This window comes from Macrobrachium rosenbergii, chromosome 16 (genome assembly GCF_040412425.1).
Source record: "Macrobrachium rosenbergii isolate ZJJX-2024 chromosome 16, ASM4041242v1, whole genome shotgun sequence".
Classification (NCBI taxonomy): domain Eukaryota; kingdom Metazoa; phylum Arthropoda; class Malacostraca; order Decapoda; family Palaemonidae; genus Macrobrachium; species Macrobrachium rosenbergii.
In genome coordinates this window covers 17,233,929-17,248,725 of record NC_089756.1, presented here as the reverse complement: position 1 = coordinate 17,248,725, position 14,797 = coordinate 17,233,929, and the positions used below count along the sequence as shown (strand labels likewise).

General features: G+C 34.5%; 1 protein-coding gene across 1 annotated transcript in view; it reads right to left on the bottom strand.

Annotated features, from left to right (window-relative positions):
• The window catches only part of LOC136847118 (location of vulva defective 1-like), a 53,988-nt gene that overhangs the window by 15,524 nt on the left and 23,667 nt on the right, over window positions 1-14,797 (bottom strand). The window contains exons 9-12 of the mRNA XM_067118459.1: window positions 13,091-13,215; window positions 7,956-8,091; window positions 6,503-6,634; window positions 608-798 (exon numbers count right to left, since the gene is read on the bottom strand). Coding sequence (XP_066974560.1) covers window positions 608-798; window positions 6,503-6,634; window positions 7,956-8,091; window positions 13,091-13,215 — 584 coding nt within the window. The remainder of the gene's footprint in view (window positions 1-607; window positions 799-6,502; window positions 6,635-7,955; window positions 8,092-13,090; window positions 13,216-14,797) is intronic.

Sequence of the window (14,797 nt, the reverse complement as noted above, 5' to 3'; positions counted from 1 at the left end):
GGGGAAAAATAAAAAAGGACAAGAAATTGTAACGGAGAAAGAAAATAGAGTAAACGGTAGAATGGAAATGGGAAAACAGAAAAAATCAAAATTTGATAGCAGAAAGTGGGAAAAACATGGTAAATTGCAACTGTGAAAGATGTGGAGAATAATGTGCAGAATGAGGAAAAACATTAGATAAATAGGAGGGGTGAAAAGAGAATAGATGAACATTTCACAAAAGATTAGGGGAAAAGGTCTGAGAAACTGAAACAGGAACTGAAATCCAACAACGATTAGAAGATAGAATAGGGAAAAGCAAATGAAAGATTGAAACAGGTAATACAAATAAAACAAAACTAAATGATAGGATAAAAAAAAAGCATGAGAAATTACAAAAGGAAAAAGCTTATGGGAAGCAGGCTATATAATTTGACAAGTGAGCTGTAATGGGAAATACTGAGTAAGAAGAAGGATTTTGAATAACAGAGGATAAATGAGGTAAGAGAGAAAAAGCAAACAACCTAGGATTTAGAACAGTACATGATTTATTATTGTTTTTCATCATTGTTATTGTTGTTTGTTGTTTAGGTATTAATATAAGATTGTAAACATATCTAACACTCACTTCATCTATATTTCCGTATTTCTCGATCATGAACTGCTGTTCCTGGGCCGAAAACGTGACTGAGCAAATTTTGGGCGTCGTGGCCAGGCAGATCCGGTAGTGTTGGTCGATGTAATACTCGCCGTCCTCGAAGCTGAAGCTCTTGATCTCCCCCGTGCTCTCGGTGAAATACTGGAAGCATCCTGAAGGCGCTGACGAAGGGAGAGGAAAACAAAGAATGAAATATTTGAGGGCAAGAATCACCCTGAAGGCGCTGACGAAGGGAGAGAAAACAATTAGGTATTAGAGGGCTAGAGGCACCCTGAAGGCGCTGACGAAAGAAGACGAAACAATAAAGTATTAGAGGGCTAGCATCACCCTGAAGGCGCTGACGGAAGGAAACATGTTAATGAGTATTTGGAGCGTTTATTATTTCCTGCGCCCCTGTGTTGACGAGGAGAGAAAAGCATTCTGAAGGCGCTGACGAAGGAGGAGGTAACAGAGAACAATAATTACCTGAAGTGCTTGGGTCGTCTGAAATTGTTGACATAAGAAGAGGAACAAAGACTTCTTATTACTGGGTAATTTGAACGCAGCGATTATGTACACAGTTTGGTTAAGTGATTGGCTTAATCTTCCCTTGCGTTACAACCAAGGTTAGATAAGGAGGCATAAGGAATTCGGTCGAATATATCTCAATCGTCAGCAATAAATCCACTGTATGACTGAATTTACATCATGAAGTGTAACATGACCTTCGTATAGGAAGTCTGACTTCTTTCTTAATCTTACATGTCGCGCTGAAGTCTTACCTCTTTCTTAGTTTTATATGTTGCACTACAGTCTTGCTTCTTTCATAATCTTACATGATGCACTAAAGCCTTACTTCTTTCTCAGTCTTACATGTTGCACTAAAGTTTGACTTCTTTCCTAGTGTTACATGTTTCACAGAAGTCTTACTTCTTTCTCAGTCTTACATGTTGCACTAAAGTCTTTCTTCTTTCTCAGTCTTACATGTTGCACTAAAGTCTTTCTTCCTTTTCAGTCTTACATGTTGCACTAAAGTCCTTCTTCTTTCCCGGTCTTACATGTTACACAAAAGTCGTACTTCTTCTTCTTTCATAATCTTACATGATGCACTAAAGCTTTAGACTTAGACTTACGCGATGCACTATAGTCTTACTTTTTTCTTTGTCTTAAATACCGCAGTAATGGGAGAAAATAATTATATGTGTTACGCAATTATAGTTGCAAATATAATTTGCCTATATAGGTATTGGGATCTTAATTATTCATCAGAATGTAAGGAAACATTATGCTTGTCTTAGTGACTTGGAGATGATTCCTAGCAGATGGAGATGGGACTTCTCTCCATTTCTGTATCGTGCTGTGGTTCAATAGACCAGGAACATTTTTAAGATGGCCTTTTTTCGTCCGTCGCAGGCTTCCTGTGGTGTTTGTTACATAATCCTCGTTAATTATTACAGTTAAAAATATGGTTTATTCAAAATCACGTTTGTAATGACTGATAAAGTGGGCGGACTTATGTTCTGTTTTACAGGAAGATGTAGCGTTTTTACAAAAAACAAACATACGCAAAATGCATTGACATACATTCTCCTCGACATATTTTCTGAATTACTACAGAAAAGTCTTACCTATATCTTATTCTGATAGAAAATGTTGTGCTTGTTACGAAAATAAGCGCATCGACCTTCTTTCCGAAATATCTTTTGAGTTATTTACAAAATAGACGAACCTATTATCTAATCGACAACAACTTTTCAGTTACAAAATTATAACCATAAATAATTTTTTTCTTTCAGTCATCTTTGCAAGATGTTCTCAAGCTATTCTTGCTGACTTCGTTATCTGTATATTATGAAAAAGGAAAAATCTGCATTCAAGATTTCCTTGCATCAGTGTTAGCAAGTACATCTGTAAGACTTGTAGCATTTTCTTACGTTTTGTGTTTATGATCTACTTACCTTTAACGTTTGACGTGAATGAAAGCATTTGACACACATCACACACACACACACACACACACACACATATATATATATATATATATATATATATATATGTGTGTGTGTGTGTGTGTGTGTGTGTGTGTATGTATATATATATATATATATATATATATATATATATATATATATATATATATATATATATATATATATATATATATATATATATATATATATATATATATATATATATATATATATATGTAAATGTTTTTATACATGCAGATAGATAGATAAAACCCGAAAATGTGCGTAAATAGGAAGAGCATTTTATTTTATAGTAGAATGTAATGTTTATGTGAATAGAAATACAAATAAGTAAATTTAGTACCAAATAGGGTAGACTTGTAATAGCCTGTCTTTTTGATAAAAAGGTAGAATATATTTCAAAAAGAATACAGATCTTTTTCCTGTATATTTATAAAATAAAGTCTTTTCAGAACAGAAAACTTGTTCTTCTATTTTGTGAAGGGAATAAAATTTTTATTATTTTATCACTGTAAACTTTCGTTACAACTATTATTATCAGTGCCAGAAGTATATAGTTTCTTAATAATACCTCGTTAGCTTAATCGGATAGATCTTGTATGTAACAAACTTCAGTACAAGTTGGAAGTCTGTAGTTCTAATTGCACGTATTTACGACCGTCGCGCATTTCTGCTTGCTGTTAAGGAAACTTTTCCAAGATCACTTATTCACAAGTAGTAAATTCATGTATTACTTTGGATTTAATTTCTTGGATAAGTAGGAGTTGAAATATTTATAGAAAATTGTGCCGTGCCAATGTGTTATTAAACTTTATACCAGCTTAGACTGTAAAAAACAACACTTTTATTCAACTTTATAGCAGCTTAGACTGTAAAAAAAAAACACTTTTATTAAACTTTATAGCAACTTAGACTGTAAAAAACACTTTTATTAAACTTTATAGCAGATTAGACTGTAAAAAACAACACTTATTAAACTATATAGCACCTTAGACTGTAAAAAACACTTTCTTTTAAACTTTATAGCGCTTAGACTGTAAAAAAACTTTTATTAAACTTTATAGCAGCTTAGACTGTAAAAAAACAACACTTTTATCAAACTTTATAGCAACTTAGACTGTAAAAACAACACTTTTATTAAACTTAAAGCAACTTAGTATGTAAAAAACAACACTTTCTATTAAACTTTATAGCAACTTAGACTGAAACAAACACACTTTCTATTAAATTTTATAGCAACTTAGTCTGTAAAAAACACTTTCTATTAAACTTTATAGCAACTTAGTCTCTAAAAAAACAACACTTTCTATTAAACTTCATAGCAACTTAGACTGTAAAAAACAACACTTTCTTATTAAACTTTATAGCAACTTAGACTGTAAAAAGCAACACTTTCTGTTAAACTTTATAGCAACTAGTCTGTAAAAAACGACACTTTCTATTAAACTTTATAGCAACTTAGACTGTAAAAAACAACACTTTCTATTAACCTTTATAGCAACTTAGTCTGTAAAAAACACTTTCTGTTAACTTTATAGCAGCTTAGTCTGTAAAAAACAACACTTACTATTAAACTTTATAGCAACTTAGTCTGTAAAAAACAACACTTTCTATTATTACTTTATAGCAACTTAGACTGTAAAAAACAACACTTTCTATTATACCTTATAGCAACTTAGACTTTAAAAAACAACACTTTCTGTTAAACTCTATAGCAACTTATTCTGTAAAACACAACACTTTCTGTTAAATTTTATAGCAACTTAGTCTGTAAAAAACACTTTCTATTAAACTTTATAGCAACTTAGACTGAAAAAAACTTTTTACGAAACTTTATAGCAACTTAGATTGTAAAAAATAACACTTTCTATTAAACTTTAAAGCAACTTAGACTGTAAAAACAACACTTTCTATTTAACTTTATAGCACCTTAGACTGGAAGAAACAACACTATTTTAACTTTATAGCAACTTAGACTATAAAAAACAACACTTTCCGTTAAACTTTATAGCAACTTGGACTGTAAAAAAGCACTTTCTTGGAAGAAAAAATGTAATTTGCTTAATATAATTTATATCTCGGGCTCTAACAATTCATAATATACTCATCTTTTCATAAACGGACACAAACTGCAAAGATAAATGAATAAATAATAAAAAAAAGGCTGACCGAAATAACACCTTCTCAAATGTTCATGCTGAATCTATATACGTTTGACCTCAGGTCAACTTCCGGTTTGCGTGTACGCCCGTGGGCGCCCAGGCGGATGTGACCCGAGAATGCATTTTCATCTAGAAAATTCAAGTTTAGCGCAGGAGGATGTCTTGGTCATGATACCATAAACCGGTGACCTTTATGATTTTCATTTATTGACCCCTCCTATATGAACTTTTGACCTTTGTTTATTCATCTCCTCTGTTCACTCCCGGGATGGGTGGGAGTTGGGGTCCTTGTATTCTTTACCGATTTAAGAAGGAGAAGAAAACGAAGGGGAGGAAGAAGAGGGAATTCGAGACCACATCCCACGCTGCTATTACTAAAGGAAGTTGAACCCAGCGTCTTGAATCATTTGGAAAGGGGCGTTTTTTAGACCTGCCAGGGGAATTGGGGTGTGCATGGGTACATCAATATCAAATCTGTGCAAGATTTAGGTATTACTTCGGCGTCTCAGATTTTTTATAGGTTTGAATTAAGTGCCACAAGTCCTAGCCATTATACAATATGAATCTTATAAAAGTTTTTGTTTGCTGGAATAAAAGAATTTTTGTTTTTATTTTCCACCGCTAAAATAATGCATGGGACATGGTAGAGGAATATACTTCTGGGAGTTTATTCAGAGAATTTTTTTTTTTGCGTCTTTTTGTTTATTTATTTTTTTACTTGCGGGAATAGCAGCAGGATGTAACTCAAAATCAAATGCAGGTCGATTCCAAACATAGATCTCACAGTAGAACTTGAAGAGGAAATCGAAGTCGCTTCTCTCTCTCTCTCTCTCTCTCTCTCTCTCTCTCTCTCTCTCTCTCTCTCTCTCTCTCTCTCTCTCTGGTTGTGTGGGTGCTTCCGTGTGCGAGCGTATAAATTTGGAACAATAATGTTAATAATATTATTATGTGACAAAGACATATTTATTCGTCCAATATTCACTAAATCATTGACAGGTATTCTGCCTTGTCGTTATGCGTGGCATAATTAAATTACTTATTCTCCATTTACTTTAGGATTTGTTGGTCGGTGTAAGTATCAACTTGGATGTGGATGTAAGACAGACAGACAACATATTTGTGTACATGCACATACATAAACACACACACACACACACACACACACACACACACACACATATATATATATATATATATATATATATATATATATATATATATATATATATATATGTGTGTGTGTGTGTGTGTGTGTGGGTGGGTGGGTGTGTTTGAGTGTGTTTATGTATGTCCATGTATATAAATGTATTGTCTGTCTGTCTAACATCCGGGTTGATACTTATACATATTAACAAATCCTTTACTCTCTCTCTCTCTCTCTCTCTCTCTCTCTCTCTCTCTCTCTCTCTCTCTCTCTCTCTCTCTCTCTCTCTATGTATATGTATATATATATATATATATATATATATATATATATATATATATATATATATATATATATATATATATATATATATATTATTAACCTTCCTGTTCCAAGTGAATCCTCCTAGGATGAGGTTGCGAGACACAAAGCCCTCCCCATCCATAGCTGCGACACACTTCGGTCGACAACTGTGGAAACCTCACAGATATTTCATTCATAAAAAAAGTAAAGTTTCCTTAAAGGAAAGTTGGCTCAAAAGAACAAGCCACCAGTCACCTCTTCTTGTGAAGCATCTTCCAAATCTTACCTAGAATGGCCGAGGGCTCGTGGCAGTCCAGTTGGGTGAGCCAAAGACCCCACCTGTAGCTCAGGCCTGCCTGAGAGGACACTGCTACCTCAACGAATGGGGACGGTATGTCCTCCTCGACCTCCAGGTAAACTGAAAAAAGGACCCCAGGGGAAACTGGGCTCAGGTGAAACTTTTCAAATATGTAAGGAACAGCTTCTAAAAAGGGGGGAAAATTGCAAATATGCATTAAGCATAACTTCTCTGTAGATATTCTGCATAACGATTAACTTTACAAAAAGACTTGAAGCATTTTCCGATTATACGTAGCTAATGATTAAGGAGAAAAATTAGGGGATTTGTTTGTTGAGCACTATATGATTATTATATCAAATGAACAACTAAGTTACAAAAAAGTTATTGGCAGTGCTTAGCAAATACTAAATAGATATTGTTCATGACAAAGAAGTGGACAACAGAGTCTTTGGCTGATATTTCAGTAAATGGCCTTTTTTTTTATTCTACATTGCAAGCAGCTAGGTACACAGCCGTGTCTTGAATTTAATTTTAAACTAAAAATAATATTAGTCTTTTTAGCAATTACTGTGCAAATATTATATGCAACTCACAACAAAGTCACGACAGATTGCAGCAACATTAACTTAGCTGAAAAGATGATGTTATTGTGAGGTGATTGCAGAAATGTCATTGTACTTTTCAGTACTATTTGGTCAACAATGACCGTTTCCCTGCCGGAAATTTATTAACTGGGATGCTATTGTCAGAATTTTATAAATAAAAAATATGGTCTCGCTTTCAAACCCTTATAGTTCAACTGTTTTTCTCGTCAGGAAAAATTGTGAGTAAAACATCACTGACCGAAAGTACTTTTAATTGTTTGTGGTGAATATATTTTGGTAAGTGAACTTCGACGCGTTAAGAAAATAAGGAATTTTTTCTAAGACATCCAGTTGCTTTCTAACTTGCGTTCTTTGTATCGAGTTGTCTTACAAGACGTTTACATCCAAATGCTACGTTTTGTCTTTCATGGAGGGCTTTAAGTGCAATTTTTAGATTTTTTTGATAAATCATGTGGTATTCATAGCATCAAGCATAATTTTTTACCAGACTTTTTGTTTTTAATAAAAATTTTGTATCCAAATGCTTTATAGCTTTTTCATGTGAGATGCATAGGTACCCTACACAGAACTTAATCTAGAAGTTATTGGTCGAACTACCAGACCCGCATTTTAAACCTTACAACCACAGAAATACCCTGAGTAAGGCATCATGCTTATTTGATGGAGGTATTACACATACCCTCCTTACAACCACGTGACTTAATCAGACAATTTAATCTAACCCCACAGAACCGATTAATAAGTCGTTGTTGTTGTTGTCAGATTAAGCTGGCCTTATGCCAGCGCGGGCTCTTGCTTGGCCGTGCGAGCAGCCCATAAAATCATAAACTTACAGTGGGTATCGCTGTTGGTGCCACAGATGCGTTGCACTCCCGGGCGCCAGATGGTTCCCTGAACTGTCAAGTACTGGCGTACGCAGACGCCCTCTGTGGGTGGTGCCAGGTGGGTCTCGATGACGTCTACTCTCACCTGCAGAAATATATAGTTAGAATAATTTTGGATGAATTGTTTCGTTTCAATATTCTGTTTATTGTGTGAGTAACTTATATATATGTATATATATATATATATATATATATATATATATATATATATATATATATATATGAAGTGTGCATGTTCATTTTAATATTTGATTATTTATTTCTGGTGAGTGGACAATATATTCTGAAAATGGTTGCTTACCGATTTAGTGGCAGTTTTCTCTCTCTCTCTCTCTCTCTCTCTCTCTCTCTCTCTCTCTCTATATATATATATATATATATATATATATATATATATATATATATATATATATATATATATATATATATATATAATATATATATTTATATATAGACATATATAATATATATATATGTATATATATATATGCATGTATATATGCATATATATATATTATAACTCATTATATATTTGAATAACAATGGCACTCCATTATTGAATTCACATCAACAGATACCTTTTCAATTATTCATGAAATGTCGGTGGTCGGGACCGTATTTATTAAAAATAAATGATTTAATTATAACTGGCTACATATTTCTTTAGTCTCTCCATGAATTATTGATGGAATATTAAATGCATTTACTCTAAGAGCTTCGGTATGTTGCCACCAAAAGTTCAAATACGAAATGAATAGTTTTGTGATTAGTTCGTCAGTCTGAGAAATAAGTATTAATTATTGATTGTCTTTTAGCAGTTTGCTTAGCTTAATTCGGTCACTTCTGGTCGGTTCTGATTCTTCACACCTTGCCTTTTCATTTTTGCTTTACCAGGTTCAGTTCGTCTTCTCTAATTCTCGTAGTAAACGTAATAAATATGTTTAATATAAAATGATATATATATATATATATATATATATATATATAAATATATATGTGTGTATGTATATATATATATATATATATATATATATATATATATATATATATATATATATATATAGTATGTTATGTGTATGTGCGTATGTGTTTGTGTATGGAAGACACGAATCCTTTTACGGATAGTTATTTTATTTTAATTCGACTCATGCGCACTTCGTGTAATATTCGAATTATATCTTTCTAAACACACAACTGTCTGTGCCAGTCATTAAGTATCAGTTGGAAATGATAATATTCACAATTTTAATTTTTTTATAAGCGAATGCTTTGTCAAATACGTTTATGCAGTAGATATGTCACAGTTCTATCACTGGACCATTTTTGTTCATTTTGTGCTCACAAAACGTTTTAGACGTCAGGAAAATGCCTTTGCATTTAATTTTCCAGAACGTAAGGACAATTATTCCACAACTAACACAATGACATACAACTTGGGAAGCCATGTTTACAGATAGCAAGTGAAACTCGTCTAAATCTTCGATTGGGAAAGCGAATAATTCTCTTCGAAAGTGTTGTCGATTTAGCTTGGCCTTATGTCAGCACAGGCTCTTATTCCTGGAGTAGCTCGTAATCTCTTAGTAAGATTAAGGTATTTCTGTGGTCCTTGGACTAAGGGACGTGGGTTTGGTCTAGATGTAAATGTTTATTATATATTTTTACTTTGTCCTAGGTACATCCTTTACATTCACAGAGAAATGAAATACTCTGGAATGCCCAAAAATATTGATTTAAAATTTTGCCTTTTTTTTTTTTTTTTTTTTTTTGTCCGGTTACCACGTAAGAACGAACATGGAGGTGTCCATTATATGGGTACTTATTATTTTTTTCTTCTTGACTTTTGTCCTTTTGCTCTTTTTTTTATTTATTAATGTAAACTTTTTATCTTTTTTATTGTATTTTTTTCATATTTTATTATTGTCAATACTGTTTCCATATTGTCTCATCAGTGCTTTCATTGTTGTTGTCATTGTACTGAACGTCGTTATGATTGTTTTTGTCATTATACTAAACATTGTTATTGCTACCATTATTATTCTCACCATGAGCGACAATTATTTCCACTGAACACGTAACTGTCAGTTAGGGCAAACGCCCCGTCTATGTTTTGTATTTTGGAAGCGAAAGTTTCGTCTCTAAAAATTTAAATTATTAAAAATTCAGTGCAGAAATCATGCACAAAGGGACGTGAATTCGTACCATCCTTTTTGATAGCCAAAATTCGCAGGATTTCATTTTTTATTTTTTTCTTTTATTTTACATATTTTGTACTTTAGCTTGCTGACGTGAGGCTATGCATGACAATGAGATTCTATTCAGATAAAAATTATTATTCATCCATCTGGATAATGTGAACGTTTAAATTATACATTTATGTTCTCAGTTTATCATAGGATTTTCGGGTAGAGCTGACGTTATTTTATCTTTAGCTGTTAATTTGTAATTTTACTTAGTGGTTACTTGAAATTTAGGGGTTTTTTTTAGTTTTTTACTAATTACTTGTAATCCTAGTCTGTGTTTTTTCTCTGTGGGTTTGCTCGAACTCGTTTTTATGAGTTAATTGATATATTGATATTTAAGATTTATATGCTTTGTATTTCAAAGCACAAAAAAATACGCTTTTTTGAGGCTTCATGCTCTTACACCTGACATAAAAGATAGTATCAAGAAAATAATTCTTTCAGTTCAGAAACAAGGCCATCCACAAAGGCGCTGCTCATCTAATGGAATTCTTTCAGTCCGTGCAGACAATGTAGCGTAGATATTAGCATCTGGAAATAAAGAGCCGTTCTTTGCATTTTCTAACGTCATTCAAGAACGATTCCATAATGTGGGAAATTGTCGTATTACAAATTACACGAATGTAAAACGGTCTGTCTGTAGCTAGTGGGATTATTTCCCAGCAAACAGTAGGTTACATGGAAAGGGTCCAATCAGTAGCCAATAGGACCATTTCCAAGCAGTTACTAAATGCCACACGAAGTGTTCAGTAAGTAGCTAGTAAGATTATTTGCAAGCAAATACTAGATCACATTTCTAGCAAAATGCTTCTGTCAGTAGTTAGAAGGATTACTTCCCAGCAAGCAGTAGACGGCACATAGAGAGCCCAATCAGTAGCTAATAGGGTAATTCCTAATCAGTCACTAAATGCCACATAAAGGGTTCAGTCAGTAGCTAGTAGGAGATATCCAAGTAAATAACAAATCACATTTAAAGGCACATGTAAGGAACCAGTAGCTACATTGCTTGATGACCGGTATTGAACTATTCAAAATGATTTTCAGACAGCTAGTAGGACCTCATACTTAACTCTGGAAAAGACAGCCATTAGCTACTAGGATTATTTCCAAGCAGATAGTAGATGACATTTCCAGCACTTTAAGGTAACTAGTAGGTACATCTATCTGAATAATGTTCAAGCATCTAGTTGGACCCCTAGTAGGATCATTTTAGCCCTACCCGTATGATTTAAAAACATCTTTATATAGCTAGACAATAAGCGGAAAGAAACTAGTAGGATATTTTTTGCTTATGAGTAGGATTTAAAAACATCCTTAGAGCCAGACAGTAAGCGAAGCCTTCTCCTAACAGTAGGTTCACAAACCCCGGCCTCGGCGAGAAGGCACCCGCTACAATTCGAGGCCGCTAATAAGTGAAGTTTCGAAGTTGGTGCTCGGGGCTGCTACATTAACTTCGCGCGAGAAGTTATGGACGACAACAAATTCCATTTGATGCAAGGATGATCATTGCTTTCATTTCCTGCTATGATGAGTCTAGTGTCGTTTTGCGAGAGAGAGAGAGAGAGAGAGAGAGAGAGAGAGAGAGAGAGAGAGAGAGAGAGAGGTGTGTGTGTGTGTGGACGAATTTGGCCCCCGAGCCAATCCGAGATCCATTTAATTTTGGTTTACAGTTGTCCGAAGCCGTTAGACTTGGAATTTTGCCAACACCATAAATGTTTATGGGTAATTACGGGTCATTATCATGCAGGCAGCTGATGACGATTTAAACGAATTGGCGCTTCTTTTATTTCAGACACACATATATATATATATATATATATATATATATATATATATATATATATATATATATATATATATGTATATCTTTGATGCAGTTGTCACATAGCCGGTAGTGATTTGCGAATAAAAGTACTTACAGCCATAATTACACATGCTGGGTAATTGCACCATTAACAGTAGTTGGAATGCTGCATTACGTATTGGCGATCTCGAAATTAACACATAAATGAACGTAGTTTTCTGAGCTGAAGCTAAACTTGAAAGTCTTATTTAATGAATAAGAAAATACTTAAAGGAAATGAAAAAAACTCTTCGAGGTAACCTTGCCCTTTTAAAAAAATAACGCTACGTAAACATAAACATCACGAGAGAAACAGTCAAACCACGAACGTGAAGCATTCCGGAACGCTTCGAAACCCTAATCAGTGGCGTTCGGAACGCATTCCGAAGCACTTTGGACGCTAATCGAGAGTATTCGCCGAGCGCCAGGCCACAATTAACAGAGATTCGAATGCTGCCGCGCACTGAGTGACGGAGAACCCTGTCTCACTCGTTGTCTCTGCTCGCTCATTTAATTTTTTTTTTTCTTCCCCTTCATCGTTCGTGCGTTAATGAACGATATTGCCAATACGACGCGGTTTGGGGAGGATTCCAGGCACTCATTTCCATAAAGCTTAATGGCGGAATGAATTTCGGGATTTTGGAAATCTCTGTGAATCATAATGGCCGTGTGCGCTGAAGTCTCGGTGCCGTTAATGACCCATCAGTCGGTCGCTTTGTGTAATCCGTTATTTTTGTTTTGTGCTGTTCTCAGTTTTGTTTATATAATTATTGTGATGATCATGACGAGGATGATGGTGACTATGATATTAATAGCAGTAAGTGGTAATGATCAAAAATGTTAAATTCATTAGATTTAGACGCAATTTTCAAAGCAATATTTACCATATTAGTTTTCATGCGCAGGACGTCAAACCAAAACACGATTAAACAATGGAAATATTAGATTGAAAAAGCCTTATGCCAAAAAGGTTCTTGCTTGGAACAAAGGTCCTTCCTTACCTGACACACCCCAGGTTGGATGTCCAACCTGAACATGCATATCCCAGCGCTGGTGTCCCTGTAGGGGTACGATGGGTTGACGAAATTGGTCATGCTCTCGGTCCCCCGCTCGTTGCATCTGTACACTTCAGGGAAAGAAGAAGAAAGGGGGAAGTGAGTTGCGTATCAGTGCGATCAGTGCAAGTTTTTTTTAAATAATGGTCACAGTTTCGCGCCTTCTTTGTTTACCTCTGAACAGTAGACCTGTTATTATTATTATTATTATTATTATTATTATTATTATTATTATTATTATTATTATTATTATTATTATTATTACACGAGAAGCAGCCCAGTATGAGGCATAAAAGTAAAAATTAAAAATAGGAGCAGTGTAGAAATAAACAAGAGATAGTTTGAAATAATCAGTGCATTATGACTATGTAAAATAAGAGAAATTGTTCAAGTTTTTTCTCCACCTCTTAAAAGAGAGAGAGAGAGAGCAATCCTTTAGGTTCATGTTAATTAGGAATAAGAAAAGACGTATTCAAATTACTTGTACTTTCAGTCCGTTCCACCCAAAAGAAACGAGATGACGTGAATTTAGTCTGGAAATAGCTACTAACCGACCAGGCTTTGGCGTCTCAATGAAGGACTAGCTTTCACTCTTCCTTCGAAGAGGAAAAGGTAGCTGATTTCCTTGGTAGAGAATTCCTTCATCAGCTCTTCGAAATCTAGACATTGAATTCACCAGTGTACCTGTAAATTTCTAAAGGCCCGATAGGGTTTTCATTAAAGTTCTGGAGAAACGGTATCTGCCTACGTGAGAAGCGATGAGCACCCGAAGATTAAGTCTCCGTTTGTGACTCGGCGTTCCCGTGGTCATGTAAAAGCAAACCTTTCGAGCCCTTAATCAGCGGGGGGAAATTACGACGCGTCCTAGTTTCACTGGCCCTGCGCCGGATTGAGCAGGGGCGGAATCAAAGGGGTGGGGGTGGGGGTGGAGGGGAGGGGGTATTTGTTGGAGATGAACAATTTGAGTGCAAGTATGAGAAAGTCGAAGGTGATGGACAGAGAGAGACAGGTAAACTGATGAGAGAGAGGCTGAGATACACAGTAATAGATAAGCGAACAGATTTGTAAAAGTCAAAGGGTCTCGACAGATCAAAAGGTTATATATAAAATGAATATAGAGGCTGAAGTGGTACGGCAGACGAATGGACGGGGGAATGAATATTATACGAGGAAATAAACGGGGACGTTTAAAGAGAGATAGACTGATGGAGAGATAGCCAGACAAAAACTATTACCCGTATTCCACGAAATTCACAATTTCAATAATAATAATAATAATAATAATAATAATAATAATAATAATAATAATAATAATAATACACAAAATGCTCAAGGCTTGAATTTATTAACAGAAAAATCATTGAGGGTAATACTCAAACCTAAAATTACTTCACTTAGAGATTACCATACTTATAAATAAAACTGCTATTGGCCTTAGACATACCACGGATCATTAACTATTTACATCATCTTGAGGTTCTCTGTAGGTCTCAATCACCTCTGGAATTGCTAACATCAAGTTAGACTTAACCATAGGTTGTAAATCCTCTGTATTAGGCTTAAATTTAGCTTCAATCCTAAGAATGCTTACATAGGCATATGACTTGTATACAGATCGGAAATCGCCTGCATTTTCTTGAGACTCACCCACAA